The sequence below is a fragment of the Benincasa hispida genome, chromosome 11 (assembly GCF_027475165.1).
Source record: "Benincasa hispida cultivar pf3 chromosome 11, pf3_genome.v1.1, whole genome shotgun sequence".
Lineage (NCBI taxonomy): Eukaryota > Viridiplantae > Streptophyta > Magnoliopsida > Cucurbitales > Cucurbitaceae > Benincasa > Benincasa hispida.
Genome location: NC_143488.1, coordinates 19,475,116 through 19,500,289, shown reverse-complemented (window position 1 = coordinate 19,500,289; position 25,174 = coordinate 19,475,116). Strand labels below are relative to the sequence as shown.

The 25,174-nt window shown below is 34.1% G+C and overlaps 1 protein-coding gene across 2 annotated transcripts; it reads right to left on the bottom strand.

Moving 5' to 3' along the window:
- Positions 1–10,768: 10,768 nt before the first annotated feature.
- On the bottom strand, positions 10,769–12,605 carry CRR41 (potassium/sodium hyperpolarization-activated cyclic nucleotide-gated channel protein). Of its 2 annotated transcripts, XM_039047564.2 has the most exons (2): positions 11,876–12,578; positions 10,769–11,233 (listed from the first exon to the last, which is right to left on the bottom strand). In XM_039047564.2, exons 1-2 carry the CDS (start codon positions 12,480–12,482, stop codon positions 11,196–11,198), a joined length of 645 nt encoding a protein of 214 aa, XP_038903492.1. In that variant the 5' UTR covers positions 12,483–12,578; the 3' UTR covers positions 10,769–11,195. The 2 variants fall into 2 exon arrangements, with proteins under 2 accessions (XP_038903492.1, XP_038903493.2); XM_039047565.2 differs by lacking the exon at positions 10,769–11,233 and having other exon boundaries at positions 11,728–12,605.
- Positions 12,606–25,174: the final 12,569 nt, after the last annotated feature.

The following is a 25,174-nucleotide window of genomic DNA, read 5'->3' as shown; positions in this document are numbered from 1 at the left end:
GACAAGTGTCTCAACTTACCCAAATACTGAAATGTCGTAAACCAGTTTTACAACACTTTCATAATCCAAAATTGTTTCTCAAACATTTTTTAAGGAAATAATGTTCAAAATTGCAATCTCTATTACATATCCTTAGTGGATTCAAGCACCAATGTAATGTTTATGTTTCACAAAGTATTTAACATGTACTAAGTTTAACACGATCAAATTTCTCTTGTTACAACACAATTTTATCTAAATTGTATCTAATGCACGAAGTTCAGATCTTATCTCATTTTTATCAGTTAGGCATAGTACAACAAATTTCTTGCACTAATCATTATGATTTTATTATAATGCACAATACACTTGCCTAAATAACTTACACTTTAGTCTAATTTCTTTTGAATATTTCAAGGAAAATAAGACTTAAGTAACATTAGCTTAAGAAACTTTCATTCATAAATACTTATCAATCACATTAATGATTATTTATGAAGTCAAACTTACTCTTTCAGTCACAAGATCACTTGAGTCAAAAAGCTAATTTGGAAACATTTTCCTTATTTGTTTTAGTCACAGAAATTTTTCATGATTCAAATAATACTTAACTGTGGAGGTCATTTAGCTTCCCATGACTCCAACATACAATATGTTTTTGTCATGACTTTATCTTATCATCTAAACACATTATATGTTATCTAGATGATAAAAGTAAGCTACCACTTCATTTCTAATTCATGAACATTTCATGAATTTACAATTTCCTTTTAAGAACATTTACCAAATCAAAGATAAATTTAAAAATACAATGCCATTAAGTGTTGAAGACATTTTTCCAAGTAATGTATTTATCAAATTTTTGACTTATATTGATAATTAAAGAACTAAAACTCTGGGGAGAAATTGACATAACCTTAAACTATATAAAACATGTTATTCGACTATATGCAATCTTTCACCCATTCTAATTCAGCATAAAAATTAAAAATGAATCCAATAGATTTTATATGAATCTCATTCATATTAATTCAAAATTTCTATTGCTACGATACTCCAATGAGTTAGAACAAGTGCCACAGATGGGTAGTCAGTTACTTCAGTGTATTGAGACATTCTCAACCAGTTGTTACACCAGAATAACTCTTATTCCTATAACAATTCATTATTATTGATTTGGTCAAGAAATCATTAACTTGCTTAACAATTTATCGTAAGTGTGACCCTCCATTTTAAATCTTAAATTTTTGCCCCAATGAGCCAACCAAAGGGAAAAAATCGATTGGGGAAAAAACTAAAGTAACCTTATCCATTTCTAGTGTTCGTCCTGATATTGACCTAATGCACAAACTATCTGAGGGGGGATGCTCCTAGGGCACTTTGAGGTCATGCAAAAAGATCTCACAGTGCAAACAAATGAAAGAGATCGTAACACATGTTGCCACACATCCTTCTCTCACTTACTATAAATACTTTCTCCATTCACCTTGATATTGACCCATACAAATCCCATCTGGGACGCTCATGAGTCTCACGATGTAAACTTTCACAAAGAGCGTGAGAGAAAATATGACATATCATATATATCTTTTTCTCCCACCAAGTATTTTAAAATTGAGGGTTCATTACTTAGGTATATTGAAAAGCACCTGAAAATTGCTTTAATTACTTTCAACTCTAGAATTATTATTGCTAGTTTTGTATGGTTTGATGTGGTTTGTTGAGTGATTTCAGGAAACTGAGTATTAGGAGCAAGTTGGGCAAAAATGATCAAAGCCTGGGGTAAAATTTCAAATACAAGTATCTAGGGGTCAACTATGAAATTAGGAGCGAAGTTAGAGGCCAAAATTGAAGAAAAAGAGGAAGAATTTTGAAGGAAAAATCGGGGGCAGGGGGTCAGCATTGAGCTTGTGTTGCAACGCTGCCCCACGATGCTGAAGACTCAAGAGCTGAGAACAGGGCAGCATTGCAACATTTCAGATGGCAGGCACATGTGACATCTGCTTCTAGCGTCAGCGTCGCGATGCTGCGACAATTTCTTATAAAAAAGAAATAGCATCGTTAGGTGAAACAAAGGAACAATTTAGGGGAGATTTCGACATAAGGTAGAACGAAAGTATCTGGAAAAGGATAGCTCAGCTGGAAATCATATGGGAACTCATTGGTGAAGGTCAAGAAGATTGAGATTCTGATCCGGTGATGGAGAAGAAAGATTGATTTTTGTTTCCTTAACTCTTTCCTTATCTAAGATGCTTTCTTTCTACTTAGGGTTTATGTATATTGAAAATATCATAGCTAAACTCTAAATTCTAGGGTGTTGTTAGAGTTTTGAATTTCTTAAATGAATTGTTGATACTACAATTGTTTAGTTGTTGATGAGGTTTATAAATTATCTGTTCTTATTGCTTTGATTAACTGGCCATTAATCAATTGATTTTAGTAAATTCTACTGTTTGAAGAAGAGTTTAATTTGTTGGACTTGATAATTTAGATTATTACTCAAGATTGCATGAAAGTGAATCGAGATTAATAAGGATGTAATTGAAGGGTCTTAAAGCAACACTAGTTTAAGCAATAGGAAGAAATTCAAACTTGATAAACTAGAGTTAGAACTGAATGAGCTTGATGAAGGATTTCTCGAATTTAGAACTTCTAGCTTCAACCTATCTTCATTAATTTGTCCCTTGTGTTTATTTGTCATTCGCACTTAATTATTGCTCATAAATCATCATCTAGTAGCCTAAATAAAATCAATAAAGAACTATAATAGCTAAGTTTAGGATAAATTGTGCATACTAGTCTCTAAGGACGATACCCGATTTTAATTGGGATTTTATTACTTCCATACATACACTTGCATTTCGGTATCAAGTTTTTGGCCCCGTTGCTGGGGACTGGTAATAATAATTTTTCTAAGCTTAATATTGCTAAGGACTGAATTGATCTTAATTTAGGTTTTTTCTGTTGTTTATTTATTTATTTTATTTTTATTTTCTTTTTCTATTTGAGAATCTTGTGTATGCGACGAAGTCAACGATATGAAATTGTTCCTTTTGATCCAGAGATTGAACGAACCTTGAGAATAATAAGAAGGAACCTGAGAGCTGAATTCGACGCTATGGGAGACCAAGAAGGAGCTGCTAGAGCTATTCATAAGTACTTCTAACTAGAAATCCCTACATCTCAGTCGGATATTGTTGAGGCTCCAATAAATGCCAAATATTTTAAGCTGAAACCCGATTTGATTCAAATGGCGAGAGACGGTGCATTTAGAGGAACTCCACATGAAGATCCGCACAAGCATATATGTTCTTTCCTGGAAATTTGTGGAATGATAAAAATAAATAGAGTCTCTTCTGAGGCTATTCATATAAAATTATTCCTTTTTCTGTGCAGGATAAGGCAAAGGACTGGCTAGAGTCACTTACAGCAAGAAGTATAACTATATGGGACGAGTTGGCTCAGGCTTTCCTTAACAAGTTCTTTCCTCCTTCAAAAACTAGTAGATTGAGGACGAAAATTGGAACATTCAGACAGAGAGAAGATGAGCAGTTGTTTGAGGCATGGGAGCGATATAAGGAGCTGTTGCAGAAGTGCCCCTAGCATGGATATCCTGACTGGTTATAAATCTAGTTGTTTTACAATGGATTGACTAGCACGACGAAATCCATCTTGGATGTTGCGGTAGGTGGATCAATTTTTTCTAAGACTGTCAATGTTGCTCAATCATTATTGCACTAGAACTTTCCATGACGGAGATTCAATGACACACAACAACATCATTGTAACGTTTGTTGCCTAGCGCTGCAACATTGGCCCTTCTATGTCGCAGTGTAAAGCAAATCATTGAATAAAGCATAAAGTTACACTGCTCTGCTTTACGCTCTAGCAGAGAATGTTTTTCTCTGCTTCGTTCTTCACCTGTTTTTACTCCATTTTCCACTGATACTTTCATCAACTCTTGTTCCTCGATCGGCGTGGCTTACAGACTCAGTTACAAAAATAAAATGCCTGAAACAACAGGCCCTTACATCAAACTCATCAAAGCAAAACTGTAAACTAAATGCCAAGATTCGAAATTTCCTATTTTGCAAACTCAATCATCAAATGTATAGAAAGTTACCCACTTATTCTCTGTTTTTCAATCCAAAACAAAACTCAAAAGCACAACCTGACACTAATACCAATTGAAGGAATCGAATTCCTCAATGAAAGCATGTGAACGCGTGTGCATTCAAAAGTCATTTGAAAATCGTGAAAAACAGAGACACACATTACAGGATAAACATAAAATTTATGGAACACGAGACATACGCAGCGGAATAAGGATCTAATTACACTCTAATTTCTTCTAATCAAAAGGAAATTAGCATGCAAAATGAAAGAAAAAATAGTAAATAAAAGGGATGGAATACAACCTTTATAGCTCTCGAAAAACGCTTTTCCTCGCTGAATCTCGACCCAAACTCTTCCGGACCACCACTAGAATTGACCTACTATCCTCTGGACTCAGAACCGGGTTGTGGGATCCGATGGATGAAGAAAACCGAGAGAGAGAAAGAGATGAAAAATAAGAATGAATTTGGGTTTGGGTTTTTTATTTTTTCAGCCCAATTTTGAAAACAATTTTGGAAAAATGACCAAATTTTTTTCATCCATAATTATAAGCCCAATTTATAGAAAAAAAGTCATGCAACAATTGCATGAAACAAATCCATAAAAACCCAACACCTAGAATCCACTATCTAAATGGGCTTAATGTCTCTACTATAAGCTAACACCTAACCCACTATTTTGTTAGTAAAATTATCCAACAAAAGTTTGATTTTTCCCACTGACTTTAGTCAAAGGGCAAAGTAGTCACTTTGTCAAAGTCAAACTTTGACCAAAAAGTCAACATTTTGACTTTTTATGATTTTTTCCGTGTTGACTAATTTTGACCTCCCGAGCATGAATCCACATTCATTTTCTCAAAATTCAAATCACATTTGAATATACGGCTGGTCAAAGTTTTACTTTTCAAAGTCAATTAACATCTTTGACCATTTCCATTATTTCCAAGCTTCCGAATATGAACGTATTCATATTCTTGATATTTAAATCACATTTAAATATTAAAGCTATATCTCTAAACTAAAAAACCGACCACTATATCACATATACTTGTCGATTTCTCTCTCTTTACCTAATTCGAACAATTCGAATTATTCTATCATACTATTCTAAGTTTATTCCATATGAGCTAGTAGGGGAACCTAATGGACCTATAGATCATGAGCTCCAACGATTCGAGATTAGCTGGCTGAACTCTTTAGATAGAGCTAATCAACATTCGTTAACTAACGGGTCATTTCACTATAGTCTCGTAGTTGCACTCCCCTTACTATAGATATATTTTTGTCCATCTGATATAACCATAATCAGTAAGCTAATCCTTCACAGGTTGTTCGTAATCTTGGTTGGGTCATAAAAACCGTTTTACCCCCAAGACTACATCTTGTTCCTTAAGTTCCACTGATCCTCTAATGAACAATTGGTTTAAGGTCCAACCTATAAACCGAACCCATCTTGGGCCAAGGAGAGGGTGGGGCTCTTTTTTCAAGACCTGAATTCAGTATTAAAGGGAACAACCTATCTACTATCCATATAACGGGTAGGAGTGAATTCCGTCTTGCACCCTATGTTTCCAGCTATCCACCTGATCTTACCCCTGAAATGGGAGGCTTATTGGGCCAGCGATAATGAGCTGCCCTCACCTATGCAGATCTAAGGATAATTCCAAGTGAATAGGAGTTCATAGTTAGCTCGGGATTAAGATTAAGTTACCTAGGTCATCAATTAATGAAATAGTCAAATTTATACATAAAACGACATTTAGAACGTAAAAATGATTATTTCATGGTTCAGTCTTATGCAAACTCATTGCATAGGATGCCCCCACTCACATACCTCTATATGAACGATTCAGGATCACATCGTTTGTACTAACTATAAAGTGGGCTGTATCCATAGTGTACCAGAACAAGGCACCCGACCTTATTCATATATTATAGACCATTTTGGCTATATATTTGAACTCGATCCACCTTTATGTCACTACATAAAGTTCAAACTACATTAAATAGCCTCAGGACCTTAGTTTATTGGATTCAATATTACAATTTAAAAACAATTTTATTGAAAAACAAAACAGAATATGTTTATTAATTTACAAATTACGAGTTTTAGGACATAAAATCCAACAAAAATAATATAAGCATGTTTCTACCTAGAAAAAAGGACTAGAATAACAAACCCTTGAAGGCAATCTTCAATGCTTTCCTCTCCATGTCACAAACATCTTGTTCCACAAGCATCTCCCTCGAACTCAATGTACAAGAACACCACCACCGGGTCATCGTTGCTATTCTTCAGAATAAGAATCAAGGATGTGTTGGCTTCTTGATTTTTGTAAAAGAAGACAATTTGAGAGAGGGAGAGCTTGAGAGAAATTTTATAAAGAGAACTTTTTCTTCCCAAGAACAACACTTGTTCTTGATTTTTTTAATTCTGCAGTTACACTTTAGAGATGGGGGAGGGAAAGGGAAGCTAAAAATTCCTCCCCTCACACATCGATAGAAATAACTTATCACACCCCCTCCCAGTTTACCCTCTTAAACCGTAAAAGGATGTGATGGCAGTAGTTACCGACCTACTTGCCAGCACTTACTACCCAACTTATCAATAAAACCTACTTAAGACCTTGTTATGCAAAAATGACTTAGCAGCACAATAAACTATGACTTTAACCAGCAAAAGCAACTTAGTTACATTTCAGAAATGACGGAAAAACATACGTCCATCATAACAACACAAAAACAAATACATGGGTCTCAAAATAAAATCCACTAGTCCCAAACTTCTCTAAAAAAATATGTGTACATTAATTACAAGCTTAACCTAAGCTTCCTCCTTCCTAGCTGAGTCTTGAGTGGCAAGCAGCAGTTGGTTCAACCTTGGAAAATCTGACTGCTACCTGGGAAAAAGGAAAACATTTGAAAACGGTGAGTTGGTTGCCCAGTGAGTGACTCATAGAAAAACAGTTCATTTCAAGCCTTTCATACACATATAATATTAAACATGTAAACATGTTGGAAATCATCTCAAGCAACTTACATAGTAACATATATTAAACATAGCATCATAATCGTACATATTATCAAACCTTAGTTGAGAACGAGCATTCGGCATCCGGATTACTAGAATCATGCCATTCATAGAAAACATGTGTAAATAAAGCTTTAGGCAGAATACTTACCAAGCTTCCACCATAAGAGCATTGTCACAATTCAACACGCATGCTTCATGAAATATAAACATTTAGCTTTTACAATACTTTATCATTCAGCCTTGACATATGCTAGAATTAGTAAAACTTATTTAAATAGCTTAAAACATCATGCTTAAGAAATGCCATGAAATCCTTAAAATCATAGGTATAAACTTTAGTTGCTTGGAAAACCCATAAACCTTTGCGTGAAATTCATTTGGAACGCATGACCTTTTATATATAAATTTTTTAAGACATTTAGTCACTCACGAGTCTTTAGGCTTGTTTTTCTTAGGCTTGCTTCTCCAATGGACATTGCTCCTACACATAAGAATAATAATTTTAGTTACTACTTTGGTCTCCCTTTTGAGACTACTCTTTTTAAACCAAGCTCACATTTAACAAGAAATTTCCTGTTCGTCCAACAAATTCAAGATTCAGCTTCTAACATCAATAACTCGAAAACCAAAACTCATTTTAAGAAAGTTCCTTTTTCAACAATGTTACCTCAAAATTTCAGCGTAAAAATTTTTGTGGTTTGATCTGGGGATTTAAATCTTTCTCAATCGCTCTAAACCACGAACTCTCTGTTTGTTAAAAAATTATAGGTTTAATTTCCAAAATTTGTAACTCAAACCCCAAACCTTATCTTGCAAAAGTTCCTTCTAAAAGCTTACTTGTAATGGTGATAAAATATTACCTTAAATTTTTAGCTTGAAATTCCATGTGGTTCAGCCTAGATCTAAGATTCTTTGTCGAGTGCCCAGAAAAGCCCGAAAATGGACCTTCATCTCTTCCTTCCTTCTATGGCCTTCTTTCCAGCAAGAGCTTCCTTCCAGTTGCTCGATTTCGAAACTAAACTCACAGAGTTCCAACGATATCAAAATGGTCTGATTTGCTCGAAGGAATCGTTCAAAACGAGCTCTTGAAGTTCCCTTCCCTTTTATACTACTGCCCAACCCTTTTGCATGAAATCTTCTTAAGCCACCTCACCCACTAGTGGAGATTAAGGGTCCAGATTAAGCCATCTATCCGAATAATTAAAAGAAAAGTTTAAAGTTGAACGTTTCGGGCAAAGTCGATCCTTAATGGAAAAACTCGATGCTTGTTGGGATACTCGATGCTCGATGGCTTGCTCGATGCACGAACCTTCCTCGATCGCTCAGACTCTATGCTCCGCCCTTCCTTGATCGCTCATACTTGATGCTCGACCCTTCCTCAATCGCTCATACTCGATGCTCGACGGTATTTACTCGATGCCTGCCTTATGCTTACTTGATGCTCAGCCACCACTCTTCACGACCAACACTTAGCCAAAATTTCCTTTTGCAAGGCTAGTTTAATAAGTACCCGAGAGCCAAGTTTCCCATACTTAAATATTTTCCTTCTTTAAAACTTATCCTTTACCCAATTCCTACAATTCCAATCTAACTTAAATATTTAACCCTCTTACTTTACTAAACTCAACAATAAATATATTTAAAAAGGAAAAGTAAGGTTTAGGTTTTACATAACTCCTTTTTTTAAAGTTATTTTCAAAATACTTAATCTAATATATATTAAATCTTATTTAATATATAATTGAATTAATAATATTAATTAATTACCTATTAATTAATGAATAAGTAAATACCACATATTTAATTTTATTTGAATTATATTCAAACCATATCCGCTCACATAACCTATAGTTTTAATATGAATCTTATTCATATTAATTTAATCTATAGTTATAATATTATTTAAATACATTATTCAAATACATTATTCTCTCATTTAACTTATAGAATTAATATGAATCTCATCCACATTAATTTTAACTTATAGCTTTATATGAATCTCATTCATATAAACAATATTTATTTCTCTCATATAATAAAATATAATTTTGAATCTCTTTCAAAATTACCTTTATATTATAATGTATCTATATACATTATATTAATTGTGTCTTTCTTTATTTAATTTGAACAATTCAAATTGATCCAAAATTAATTTATTCTTATTTTTACCCTTAGTGAGCTAGCAAGAGGACCTTATGAACTTATAAATTAGAAGCTTCAATGATACGAGATTAGTTAATTAAACTTTCTAATTAAATTAATCAACATTCATTAATTGTAGGTCACTCTACTAAAGATCCATAGTTGCACTCTTCACATTGTAGATATATTTTATGTGTATATAGATATAACCAATCAACAGTAAGTCAAGCCTTCACGAATCGCTCGTAACTACAATTGAATCAAATTACCTTTTACCCATGTATTTACATCTAACTCCTTAAGTACCATTAATCCCTCTAATAAAAATAATTTATAGTCCAACTGTAAACTAATCCCTCTTGGACCAATGAGAGTGAGGCCTCATTGTTTAAGACCCAAAATCAGTCCTTAAGGGAGAAGTTCATCTACTTACCCTAAAAACGGGAAGGAGTGAATTCCATCTTGTGAAGCTATGATCCTAGCTCCCTACTTGAACAAATTCCCAAAATAGTAGGCTTATTGAGTCGGTCATCTGATCACTCTCATCCATACAGATCAAAGGATTGCCCTCATAAACAGGAGCCACATATGGACATATGAAATGTTAATCTCTTCAATCAACGGTGTTATAAAGAGAGACTAATCATTTCATAATCCAGTCTTATACAAACTCTTTGTATAGGATACCCCCATTGGCATGTATTCATATAAATGATTATGATCAAATCGTTTCTAACACTTTACGACTATTGTAATAATTACAAAGTAAGTCGTATCCGTAGTGTCACCAGGATAAGACACCCAATTTATTCATATATTACAAACAATTTAGGTTATTACTTAAACATGATCCACTTGTATATCAACCACATACATGCTTAAGTTACATAAAAACCTTGGATATTTCTTTAATGAATTATTACATAAAATAATCAACCATTATTTCAAATAACATATTAACTACATGGAAGACATATTATCAAGGGTGTTACCTACAACAACATTTGAGAAGTTAACACACAACATTTGCATGTGACAACCAAGAGTTATCAAGTGATATTTTCATGAGGGAGAGTAAATATATTACACTCTTTTTCCCTTGACTATGGTTTTATCCTACTAAGTTTTCCTACCGAGGCTTTTATTGAGACAATTATTAAAATATATGAACAATATACTCTTTTTCCTTCACTAGAATTTTATCTCATTGGATTTTTCCTAATAAGGTTTTAACGAGACATATATTCTATATACTATGGACATTTAAGGACGGAGGTTATAATTATTTGAATTAGATAATATAGATGTACATAGATTACATATTCCCAAATATCTTTTCCATTATCTTTTCCAGTATTTTCTTTGTATATTTACCATTTTTATATTTTGTAAACTCTATAAACAGGGGTCATTGGAACCTTTGAGAGATACAATTGAATAGATAATACATTCACTCTCTACTTTCTCTTCTTCCTCCTTTGTTATTATTATCTTGTTTTATAATAAAAAGGTATATTTTACCACTGATTATTAAATTTTAGCATGTAAAAGTTGAATTTTTGTACCGATGGCCTGTTTTGGGAAGCCTAAATGGAAATTGAAGTACCTTTTGAAAAACAAGTATTTTTACCTTCTACTTACGTCATCATTGGGTAAATTACCAAAATAGCTATCGAAGCATCTGTGTGTGCCTATCTTCGCTTCTATATTCTCTCTTCTCACTTATCTTTCTCTTCTCTTCCTCTCTGAGTCTGCCCATCACTGTCAGCCTTCTGAAACCCATCGCCATCGAGTACCAACCCCCTTCAGCTTCTTCAAAATCGTCACAATCTCATGCGAGTCCTATAGCTTCTTTGAAATCGTCACAATCTCCTCTAGCTTCTTCAAAACATCCTCCACCTTTTCCAAACCTAGCCTCGAATTTAAATCGAGATGGATTGGGCAATGGCCGTCGAATTCACTTGGAAAAAAAGTTGTAGATTGAAGAATAAATAAGATAAAAATTGAAGGGAGGAGTGAAAATCAAAGAGCGTAAGTGAGAATCGAAGAGCGAAGCCCATCACACGTGCATCTTTGGTTGTTTTAGTAAATTTAAAATAAGCCATGGACGCCAATTTCCCTAAATTGCTAAATTTTGATTTCCTAGTAAACTTTCTAGGATGTATGAATGAGTGCATAAAGAAAAAAATAAATAAATATAATGGAGGAATTTTTTTAAAAAAAAAATACAAAAAATTTTCATATTTTCTTATATAATATTGTTTTGCCTAACATCTTGATATGTCAATGACTCAATGGTATCAACCAAGGCCTAAAACTCCTTGTTTGGTTATCAAAATAGGCACTGAACTAGACAACACAAAATTTCCACTACAAATTCATAACCAACTTAAGATCAAACACAATAATATGCACGAACCACATGGCCAAATTAGAATCACAAAACAAGCTGAATTCAAACCATAATCTAAACTAAAATTTGAATTATGATGAAAATGGGTTGAAACTCTATACAAAGAGAATGAAGCAGTATAAACATCGACACAACCCAACCATTTATTATAAACTCAGAAAGAATTAGCAACAAGTATAGCTTGCCTACATCTTGCTTTAGCCTGACCAAGCCGCTCACTCAACGTCTCATCCTTCACAGCCGCCTTCACCATGGCAAAATCCATTTCCATCAATTTCAAAACTCTAAACAGCTCCGTTACCATTCTCTCCTCCACTTTGCCGTCATCTAGCAAGATCTCCGCCTCCTCTCTCGCCCTCTCCGCCACAATCTCTCCCACTTTCGCAAGCAACTCTGTCGACCCAAATTCCCTATCCATTAACCCTTCAAGCTTCTCCAGAAAATCCATTATCATCCACCCGATCGGCTTCTCCAGATTGATCTCTTTCGTCCTCTTCCACCCGATTTCGAAGTTGGGTGGCTCTGGCTTTGCGATGTCTGTTGTGGGTCTTCTTTGTCGGACTATTTCGGATCTTCTTCGCTTCTCTATTGGGAAACTCTCCGGTTGGTTTAGGGCGCTGAAATTGGGATCTGGGGATGGGAAATTGGGGTCGGATTCGGAATTTTGTGAGTTGCATTTGATTGAGTGGTTTCGTTTTGATGTAATTTGTAATGGGGTTGTGAAAGAGGGCTGAGATTGAGGGAGAATAAGAATGGGATTTGGGGTAGAAAGGAAATGGAGATGTGAGGAAGCCATGGAAGAACTGAGTAGCGTAATGAAACAGAGTGACAGAGGGAAAACAGAGTAGATAAGCCTTTCTTTGTGCGCATGGTTGGCCTGGATAGTTCTATTGTGCAGTTGATGGGATAAAAATTTGATAATTTATTTTTTTAAAAAATGGGTCTTTGAATATTTAAAAATATTTAGTCTTTTCTATTTATAAGAATTTTTCTTTAAAAAATTATTTTTTGGTATGTGTAGAAGAAGGTAGGGGTATTCAAAAAATCCGATGACCCGAAAAAATCGATCAACCCAACCCAACTCGTGCGGTTTGGGTTGGGTTATCAACTCATTTGGGTTGGATTAGGTTCAAATAAATGAAAATTTTATGGGTTCGGTTGGTTCACCGGTTCACCTAATATATCCCAAACCAACCTGAACCAACCCAGATTTATTATTAACTTTAAAATATATTTTTTATTACTAATAACACAATTATTTATATATATATCGATTTTAATTTTATTTAATTCTAATATTTTTTGAATAATTTATTCTTCAACTACTCTTAAAAAAAGTTTATTTCTTTGCACTATAGAAAGAAACTTTCAGATATAAATTGAAATTGAGTTGTTAATCTCAATTAAATTAGATTTTTACATATTTACATTTTGTTTCTTTTTAGAATAAATTTTTAAATAAATGATCGATTAACCCGAACTAACCCAATCCAAATATTTCATGGTTGGGTTGGGTTCATTTTTTAGTAAAGATTATTTGGGTTGAAAAAATTTACAACCTGAACAAGTTGGGTCTAAAAAGTCTTTCAACCTAACCCGACTCAACTCATGTACATCCCTAGAAGAAGGTGATGGGAGACTCTAGCTAAGTATACCTCTATGTTGTTGGCCCAAAGTCTAACCTCCATTATTATATTATTTACCCAAATTATTGAGTTCAACAAGTATGTGTTTTAAAGATAATTTGGAATCTATTTCTAAAAATTATTTTCGAACTTTGTAATCCAAACTGTACAAATTCTAAACATAACATTCTATATAGATTTTAAATTTTAAAATATATATTTATATTAACTAAAGATAAAAATGTCTAGAAATACAATATTTCATCTTTTTAAAATTAAAATAAGTATTATGTAAATTACTATAAAATATATAAGATTACAAAATAATAATTTATAAAAAAATTTAACATAGAACATGTTCATTAGTTAAGTAAAAATGGCAAATGTGATATTCGGAGGAGTCCATTCAGTTACAACACATTTCCAAGTCTCGCGATCAATAGACATCAAAAAGGTGGTCATTATGGCCTTCTAGTAAGAGTAGTTTGTTCCATCAAGTACTAGGGGATGTACGGTAGATCTACCTTCTTTGATTCCTTCCATTTGAATAAACACGAATCAAAACAGCGGAAGTGATGGTGACCCACTCTGGTACCAATTGAAACAAAAAGGTTATCTGACATACAGTGTAACTTGTTGAACAAAAAGTTAGCAATTCCAACGATAATAAGGTAAATGCATAAGAAAAAATTAAAAGACAAAACACAAGGTTGGATAACCCAGTTCGATGCAAAACCACCTATGTCTGGGGGCATTGTATCCAGGAAAGATAAATTCACTAATATGTTGTCAAGCAATTAAAACGTTGTACTTATCTGTAAATAGATGACGAGTACCGTGACACATGAATAGCCTAATTTAGTGTAAGAGCACTTAGACTCCCCTTTAAGTAAGAGACTCCATCTCAATGAAATTTAGGCTTCCTTAAATATGAAAATATTAGTGAATGATCACTTAAACTCCTCCTAAGTGTGAGATTTCCTCTCAAAGACTATTTATCTATCAACTTTCAAATGAAATCCCCTTCACTTGAATAACTTAGGTTCCCCTTAAGTGTGAGAATCAATTTTCAAGTTATATCAAGTGATTCAACAAGATCTCGAGGAACATTCAAGATCACCAACCATGACAAACCTCCACCATCTCAAGGATGAATACACTTGTGTTTATTTGGTGCAAAGATACAAGAAAATTCGCATCATGAATCTTCAAAAATGGCACACTAAACTTGGAAGACGTAGCTCTAAAACTTCAACAAAACTTTGGATGCTCATAATTCAATAGGTTACCCCATCTCTATTAATCTCTCTCGTTAAGCTATCAATTCTAGCCATGAGTTACACTATTTTAATTGTGAAGATTCTATAACGTACACTTTTATAATCGTATAAATAGTGATTGTATAGAGTATTTGAAAGATACGCCTCAATAGATAATAATTTCTCATCTATTTGTTGGGAAAAATCTCCCACTACTACCAGGGGAATAAGTAGAAAAATAACAAAGAAATTAAAGGAAAATAATAAAATTGGAAACATAATTGACATGGAAGAACTCCAAACCAGAGAAAAACCCACAAACCAGCAAAAATTCACTATGTAAAAACTTAATACCACCATACAAAAATCTCTCCTTAACCCCGATTACAAAATCGCTCTCTCAAAGCTTTTGACTACTCACACCTTTTCTCCCACTCACAAACTAAAGAATGCAGAAGGTAATTTAACTAGAGTTAGCACATCTAAGCCTAAAGTGTTTCTAACTGGGATAATTTGAAACCAAAAGCATAAGCTCCTTTAATAGTGCTTGGAGTCGATGACTTTCTTGAACATTTCCAATGTGGGGCAACTGCACTTCTAATATTTTGTCAAAACCCAACAAGTTCTACATTAGCAAAATATTTGAAGAAGTCATAACTTCTGTTACATCCATTATCTTCACCAACAATCATAATTCTTAACTCAGAGAATTATAGCTCAATCTACCATAAAGATTATACCACTTGAAATACCACCTTCCAATATTTTTCTTTTTGTGTCACGTGCCAATAAACCTTGCTGAAATTTATTGTGCAACTTCCACCTACTTGGCTCACCTAGAAGTTCTTCAACTATCGATATAACTCCCACTACACATCTTGTGTAACCACCAAGTCAATGCCTCATGTCAAAACTTTTGTGAAAAAAGATCGAGGTGACTCGTCACACAAACACAGATGTTAAATAGAAAGTACTAACAAACACTGTAACAATGAAAATACTAACAACAAGAAAACAAGTAAAGGCACATAGAAGTTGATAACCCAGTTTGACGATAAACCACCTATGTCTGGGGGTAGTGTACCCAGGAAAGATAAATCACTAATATTAAAGAGTCAAACATTTACAACGTAGTACTTATCTATAATACTCCAACTACTATAGAGACTCACGTAGAGCCCAATTTACACTCACATAGTCTCCCTCTAGATATGAGACTCCCTCTTAAGTATACTTAAGCTTCCCCTAAGTTTGATAATATTAGTGTTGAACACTGGCTTCCAACAGTGTATAAGACTCCTCTCAATGTTGTTATTTTCTACTCAAGTCAGCAAACTCCTTTTACTGATAAATCTTAAGATCCCCCTAAGATGGAGAACTTCTTCTTCGAAGCTGAGTCTTAAGCTTCCTTTAAGATTGAGAATCTCTTCTCGGAAGCTATGGCTTAGGGTCCCCCTAACCTGTGATTAACTTCAACGTATTGCACTCAACGGATGAAGAACTTGCATAGCAAAATATAGTGAGCAAGGAGCAAGAACATAATGATGAACAGTTTGGCCACAAAATAAAAAACTTCTTGTTAATTAACAAAAGCAACAACCCTAAACGATCAACATAATTCTTCTTTTAATAATTGAATCCAAGAAAGGAAATGAATCTACATTTGGAAAAGATAAGTCGCGTCTCAATAAAAGAAAATATCGAATGAAATAAATCAGTCAGAATTTTTTCGATAAGGAAAAAAACATTCTGCAGGAAAATAATCTGTTGTCTAAACCAGATGTTAAAACTTTATTTGAGACAATTGCAGAAACCAATGCCTTAAAGAAATATAATGTCAGCCAATCAAATCTTCGACAAGCTCCCTAATTGGCTTTTTTTTAAGGCCCTAAGAAACAAACAACCAATCATTCAACAAAAAAAAATAAAGTTTATCTAAAATCAAGTCTTAACAAGTACAATAACATCACCAACAATAGCACAGAATAAGAAAAAACAAAAAAGTCTTCTAGAACAAAACCAAAAATAATACAAGCCATCAAACCAAATAAAACAACTTCAAACTAAACACAAGCATCGTTTCAGGAAATCACAAAAACAACAAACTCAAAAGTAGCATAACCAATCCAAAGTAACTCTAGTAGCTCCAAACTTTTCAAACTCTCCCCCTTTTTGGCTTAAAAAAAAATTAACTCCTCTTTTGAGAAGAGCAAACTCTACCAATCCTAGACAAAACAGATTGCATCATTTGAAGCACCTCATCGACCTCAACTTTTCTTTCTTGAAGCATCTGCATCATGGACTCAATATCACGAGATTCATTTGATAGCAGTTGAAGAATACGGCTACCAAAGAAATACTCAATTAAAACTTTGCTTGGCTCATCAAAATGTTAAATCAATGTGGAAGAGTCAATGTCAAAACCATGGTGCCCTTAGAGGAGCTTAGGATGAATGAAAAATAGTCTTGGAGGAGAGTCAGAGGGTTCAGTAAGAGTAATCGAATCCAGTTTTTAAGAAACAAGAATACTACAAGTCAACCTGGTAGGCAAATGGGAAAACGAAGGGCTTTGGACCCAATATGCCTCTTTATTTGATTGAAAACAAACGCACTATAGTTGAACTGAGATCTAATGCCAATTTGATAGATCAATGTGGCAAGAGAAAAGAAAAGTCCATACTTATGGGAGGAAGGGTGATAGCCAAGAAAATTGTTGTCGCACATAACTTCTGACTAAGCAAATAATGTGTGTTAACCGAACCTCCAATCCTATACTTAAAAGGTAGTACAAGCAGTAAGTACGTGGTCGAGTTTTTAGAGAAACTATGGACTAGCAAGGACAATTGAAGAATTCCATAAAATTTGGGGGTTTTGTTGTGAAAGAGTCAAATAGAACAATAGCATGCAAAATATGTAAAATTGGATACAAAAATAGAGCACAAAATTAGTTGAAGTTCTCAATAAAAAGGTTCTTGGGAATATTTCATTATTTCTGATTCTATAATCGGATACGAAAAGTAAATGCAACTCATGAACTCCACAACCTATTAGGGAAACCTATAGCCCAATTAGTCAATTAAGAGTTTTAATCCAATTGACCCTAAACTAGTAAAAAACACTTCCTTCTAAGCGAGATTAATGTTTAATCCTAATTTGCATTAGGAATTAGGGTTCTTTGTTGTGACACCCTATGAACTGAAAAGCCTAGATTCATACCATGATTTAATTCGATGAAATTAAATTAGGGCATACAAGTGCAAGTTCAGAAAAAGTTTTAGCTCACACAAGAACTCCTAATTTTCGCAACCGATTCTATAATTATGCAAAGACGCAATGTAAAATTGCATACAAGAATTCAATAAACTCAAGTTGTCAATTCGCTCAAATTACAGCAAAAAATCCATAGAGTTTTGTTGAGATTGGTGCCCTAAATCTAATGGGTTCTGTAGTTTGTAATTGTAATGTACAAACATTTTATTGACTTAATAAACTATGAGATGTTTTATTCGACATTTAATAGCATTAACCCATAAATCGATAAACTAATATCCAAAGTTATCTTCTGTAGCTTAAACATGTATGTATAGACATATGGGGATTATGTTTAAGTGATAATCTAAATGGTCTGTAGTAGATGGATAAGGTTAGGTACCTTATCCTTGTGATACTATGAATATGACCCATTGTAGATGTTACAATTGTTGTAAAGTGCTACAAATGATCTGATCATGATCATTCATGTGGAGACATGTGAGCGGGGCTATTGTATACAAAGGGATTTGTATAAGATCGGACCACGAAATGACTAGTCTCATTATATAATATTGTTCATAATAGAGAGTTACATTTCACTAAGATGACTATAGGTGACATGACCTGAATCCTGAGTGAGTTGTGAACTCCTGCATATGAAGGAAATTATTTGATTTGTATGGGTGAGAGTAACCAAATCGCCGACTCAATAAGTCTACCATTTTAGGGATTTTTCTGATTAGGGAGTTGGGAACACAGCTACACAAGATGAAATTCACTCCTTCCCGGATATCAGCCTAAGTATATCGGTCACAAATTAAGTTGACAGTCGAATCCAAATTAAGTTGACAGCCGATAACGGTCACAAAGTATATTCAGCTTTATCGGTAACAATCATTCGGCGCATCAATCAGAAATTAAAGTTGTCCCATCAGTACAACCGGGAGATAGAAGTCGTCTTTCACCATTGATGCCCTATAAATACCAAGTGCATTCTTCAGAAAAGGGGGTTGATCAGTTAACGAGTTAACCAGTTTCTTCTGTTCATAATTTTCTTTTCCTTTTTATGGCGGAGCAAGAGAAGAGTGGTGGCACCGGAGATCGCCCAGGGCAACTCGAGAGAGAACCTTGGGGCGTAAGAGCAGAGAGCGAGCCGACTCTCGCGAGAGCGAGAATATCTTTAGAGTACGAGTAGAAACAGTGTAAACGCCTGGCAGCAAGAAATTGCTACCAGGCTCTTTATTATACTTGCATTGTTATTTGTACTTCATCTTCGTATCTATTCAACGGGTTCTATTTCTACATCTGCTCACTCTCTTAATACGCATGAGTAGCTAAACTAGTTGAATGAGTTGAGAAGAACTAAGCTAACATGACCTAGGAAATTCATGGCTTGCGATTGTCTTGTTTTATGCTGTGCAGAATACCCTTTAGAGTTACTCGAGAGAGAGTCTAAAGAAAGAACCTAATATCTCGAGAGAGCTAGGTTAGAATCTGGACTCGAAAGAGCAAGATTAGGCTTGCATAAACAAGAGATAGGGACTTAGAGATAAGCTCTGTTTGTCAACTTGCATCGCATGCATCCTAAGAATAGGAATGATATTATGTGGTCGCATATTTGTGTGGATGTCATCTTGTCATCGCATAAATAGGAATAGAGGTTTATGTGTAAACCCTGTAGACTTATCGCATATTTATCGCATGCGTTCTAGCCTTAGAAGCCGTGGTATTCGCACCGAGAGGTGGTTCACTGTTGTATGTATGTTGTGTGATCGCAAGTATGAATGCATTCTAGGGAGTGTTAGCCGAAATCTTTCTCAACCCGTTCACCACATATTCATCGCATTTCCCATTTACCAACTCTTTTCAAACTCTGCCGAATTTGTTATTTATTTTTAATCAACGCAATCAACAACCAAACACTTTATTTATTTTCCTGGTTACCGCAAAGTTTTCATCAAAAATTATCAACGCAATCTATTTTCACAAGTCCCTGTGTTCGACCCTAGACTTACCAGGAAACTTAGAGGAATTTACACTTGAATTCCGCTGGGGAAACTTAAGTGCACAACGCAATCCATCAACGCATATCATCCGTATTTTCATTCAATAAAATAACGCATCACTGGGCACTCCAGTTTGTGTGGTTCAAGGTCAGATTCGCTTGTTTTGAATCGGTTAAGCTTGTTTGTGTAATAATTAGTTGTTTTTTAATTAATTAAATTAATATAAGTGTTATATTAATTTAATTAATTTTTTAGGAGTCCAATCCCAGTTCAATAATTGTTTTAAATTATACATATGATGTATGATTTAATTTATATAATTATATATCATAATGTATGCCATATAGTAAAATCTTACCATAGGTTATGCATGCATCATTTATATTATAAATGTTATAATATATAGTTGCATGATTTAATTTTGTAGCATGTTCATCCATCATATAATATAAATATTATAATAATTATTTTTGCATGCATTAATAACATATTCATACATCATTGATATTATAAGTATTATAATATACAGTTGAATATATGGATGTATGTATGTTATTGATTAAAGTTTATAAAGTGTTTAATGAACATTGATCAAAGTTCTTTAACTATCCAAAGTAAGTGTTACTTTTGGGCAAACCTAAACAATCACTTAGTAAAATAATTAGTCGTATTTTTCTAAGTTAAATTAACCGCAGGTAAAACACTTAGTGGGAGGAAAATGGGATATATGATATTTCATTTTGCCGTTTTCACGTATCTCCCTATAAGTTTACACCGTGAGATCTATACTCGACCTTGAGGCACCTTTACTTGTGTCCCCCTACAGGTGGTGTTTGTGTAGGTGTTTGTATAGGTTAATACCAAGGTGAATGGAGAGAGTGTTTATAGTAAGTGGGAGCGGGACGTGTGTCAACACATCCCTCAATCTTTCATTGGTTTGTAGTAAATTTTCATGTTTGATCTCGAGGCACCTTTGCTTGTGTCCCCTCTACGGATGACATTTGCATGACTTTTTATTCAAACTCCAGAAATAGGTATGATTACTCTAGTTTTTACCCAGTCGATTTTTTCCTAACTCATTGGGGCAAAATTCTAGAATCTAAAATGAGGATTTATACTTACAAGAAAATGTTAATCAAGTTAACAATTTCTGGACTGAACAATGGCGACTGATATTTATAATAACAAGAAGTTGTCCTATATATTGATTGAGATGGTCTCATTTCAGTGAAAGGGTACCTGATCACCCTACGGTAGCTTTTACCTTGCCTCACTAAAACATCATTACAAAATAGATATCATATAAGGTGCATTAATTATTTTGCTAAATTTGATTGGTTTTTCCAAATGGGTAATGCTTGAATACTAATTTAAATAAACTGTATGTTTCAGCAAATTTCATTATGACTTCCACAACACTAAATTTACTTGTCGTTGACAAACTTACCAGCAAAATTTATGCTACATGGAAAAACACAATCAACACAATATTAATCATTAATGACCTAGAATTTGTCCTAATGGAGGATTGTCTTCTTGTTCCAGCTCAAAATACTCCTCGAAACGTTTGGGAGGCATACGAGCGTTGGATATGGGCAAATGAAAAGGCACGAGCATACATTTTAGCAAGTCTTTCTAAAGTATTGGCCAAGAAACATGAACCCATTATCACTACCTAGGAGATTACGGAGTCATTGCGAGGGATGTTCGGATAACCATCCGCACAACTCAAGCATGACGCTCTGAAAACATCTTCAATGCTTGTATGCAAGAAGAGGCATCTGTTAGAGAACATGTTCTTAACATGGTGGTCCACTTCAATGTGGCAAAGATGAATGAGACTATCATCGATGAAGCCAGTCAGGTTAGCTTCATAGTAGAATCTTTACCAGAAAGTTTCCTACAGTTTCGTAGTAATGCTGTTATGAACAGGATTGATGACAACCTGACCACTTTGCTCAAAGGAGCTGTAGACTTTCCAATCCTTTATGAAATTCAAAGAACAAAAGGGAAAGGCAAATGTTGCTTCTTCTCTAAGAAGTTTTACAGAGGATCATCCTCTAGAACTAAGTTTGTGTCTTCTTCTTTCGGCACCAAAAAGTGGAAGAAGAAGAAAAATGGAAAGGGGAAACCTAACCCACCAGCTGCTGCCCAAAAGAGCAAGAAGGTCAACATTGCAAAGAGAATTTGTTTCCATTGCAACCATAAGGGACAGTAGAAGAGAAATTGTCTCAAATACTTGACAGAAAAGAAGAAGGCCAAGCAAGGTAAATATGATTTACTTGTTTTGAAAACTTGTTTAGTGGAGAATGATGATTCAGCCTAGATATTAGATTAAGGCGCCACTAATCATGTTTGTTCTTTATTTCAGGGAATTAATTCTTGGTGACAATTGGAGGCTGGGGAAATGACGAGGCAAGTTGGAACTGGGCACATCGTCTCATTGTGCCAGTGGGAGGACTCCGACTTACTTTACATAATAGATATATTTTATTAGAAAATGTATTTATTGTTCCTGATTTAAAGAGGAACTTAATTTCTATAAAGTGTTTGATTGAACAAAAATATTCTGTACATTGTTTTGTGAATAAAGCGTTTATTTACAAGAATGGTATATAACTTTGTTCTGCTAAGTTGGAAGATAATCTTTATGTGTTAAAACCAATAGCAACTAAACTTTCCTAAATACTGAACTATTTAAAACTGCAGAAACTCATAATAAAAGACTTAAAATTTCTCCTAAGGAAAATGCCCATCTTTGGCACCTATGATTAGGACACATAAATCTCAATAGGATTGAGAGATTAGTCAAGAACGAACTTCTAAGTGAGTTAGAAGAAAATTCTTTACATGTGTATGAGTCATGCCTTGAAGACAAAATGACTAAAAGATCTTTTACTAGAAAAGGTCATAGGCCAAAGAATCCTAGAACTTGTACATTCAGACTTCTATGGTCCAATGAATATTAAGGCAAGAGGAGGGTTTGAATATTTCATCACTTTCACTGATGATTATTTTAGGTATGGGTATGTTTATTTAATGAAACTTAAGTCTGAAGCCCTCAAAACGTTCAAGAAGTATAAGGCTTGTGTTAAAAACCCATTAAACAAAACCATTAAAACATTCGATCAGATCAAAGTGGAGAGTATATGTGTAAGAACTCTAACTGGAGAGAACCATGAGTGGAAGTAAGATCGTCCCATTTTTCATTTTTCGTTGAATATAAGTTTTACAGTTAAACAAAAACAAGATATGCATTTACATAAATTATAACGTGCAATAAATAAAAGAAAACTTAGGGTTTCAGAAACCCTTACTTTTGAAGAACACTCTCTTCAAGAATCCCTCAAACAATCACGAATGAACACCACTTGAGAACCCTCTGTATTTTCTTAGGACAAAATATTCAAGCAAGAGTTGTGGACTTTTCTTTAATCCATAGAAGAGGGAAAGGAAATACAGAGGAAGAGAGGGAGGAGATGAACTTTTCTTCTCTGTGAGTTTTTTTCCAGAGAGAACCCTTTTCCTTTTTTTTCTTTTTCTTTTTTTTTTTTTTTTGGTATTTTTAGCAAGAAGATAAATCAAATTCATCTTCTTCTCTCACACAACCCACGTAATTGATTGAGAGAAAAATGGGTGGAGGAAGTTGTAACTCCCTCCCTTTAACTAATTAATATTAAATTAATAATAACTATACATATAATAACAACTTTATTATATGTATATAAATTATGTGTTATATCCCATATAATACATAATCTATAGTTATATATTGTATCAAACACAATATAGCCTATGGATATATTTTCTCTCAACAATACATGGCATTCAATATAAATCATATTTAGATTAAATTCACTTATATGAATCTCATTCATATAATTAATATTTGAATCATATTAATAAATTTATAATACAGCACTATATTTACTAAATGAAAACATACTATAAAAGGATGCAACCTTTCATCTATCAACTAAATACATGAACCTTAATAAATGTAAATACATTGAAATAAAATAATACATCAAGCATTAAACATGGGGATGAATATGAATTTCCAGATTCATTAGGACTTTTGGGTGCCCAAGTGACTCTTGGAGCTTGAAGGGTTGCAACTCTTCATGATGGACTGAAAATTTAGCTTAGAAGTAAGCATTTAATCCCTCTTCAAGTCTTTTAGCTCTAGCTCTTGTCATTGGTCCTTAAGGCATAATGATTGTCTCATGATTGGATTGACTTGGAAAATTCTTACAATGATTTTCACCACGAGCTTCAATTGAGCTGGATTGAGATTGTTGAGCTTCACTTTCATCTTGTAGAACCTCAATATTTCTTACTTGGCCAGCTCCTTATGATTTCCACTTATTTTCTTATCATAAGGATAAGAAGGTGTTTCTGTTGACAAACGCTACATTTTTAGAAAAGGACCATATGAGGGAGCATAAATCCCATAGTAAGATTGTGTTGGTTGAAATTTCCAATAAAACTACTAAACCTTCAACAAGATTTGTTGAATAACCAAATACCTCAACAAGATTTGTTGAAGTTGGATCATCTAGTCAATCAAATCTACCTCAAATATTGAGGGAGCCTCGACGTAATGGGAGAGTTGCAAATCCACTTGTTCGTTATATGGGTGTAACAGAAACCCTAGCTATCGTAGCTACTGGAGATGTTGAGGATCCATTGTCTTACAAGAAGGCAATAGAGGATGTTGACAAAGATGAGTGGATCAAAGCTATGGATCTCGAAATGGAGCCTATGTACTTCAATTCAATTCGAGATCTTGTAGATCAACTTGATGGGGTTAAACTTATAGGTACAAGTGGATTCAAGAGAAAACAATGTGTTGATGGGAATGGTGCAAACCTTTAAGGCTAGGCTTGTGGCAAAGGGTTATACCCAAGTTATGGGAGTCGACTATGAAGAGAGTTTCTCACTTGTTGCCATGTTAAAATCTATCAGGATCCTCCCGTCGATTGCCTCATATTATGACTATGAAATTTGGCACATGGATGTCAAGACTGCTTTTTTGAATGAAATTTTTTAGGAGACCATTTATATGGAAAAGCCTAAGGGATTCATAACCCAAGGTAAAGAGTAAAAGGTTTGCAAGTTTAATCGGTCCATTTAAGGATTGAAGCAAGCTTCTCGATCTTGAAATATAAGATTTGATAATGTGATCAAATCTTATATCTTTGATCAAAATGTTGATAATCCTTGTATATACAAGAGAATCATCAATAGTTCAATAGCTTTTTTAGTGTTGTATGTAAACAATATCCTACTCATTGGGAATGATGTAAGTCTGCTGACTGAAATTAAGAATAGGCTAGCGACCCA

Coding starts and splice junctions, on each gene's coding strand:
- CRR41 (XM_039047564.2), bottom strand. CDS start 12,482: ATGGCTTCCTCACATCTCCATTTCCTTTCTACCCCAAATCCCATTCTT. Junction 11,234..11,875: donor TGGTCAGGCTAAAGCAAGAT/GTAGGCAAGCTA, acceptor TTTTTTTCCAAG/TGAATTCGACGGCCATTGCC.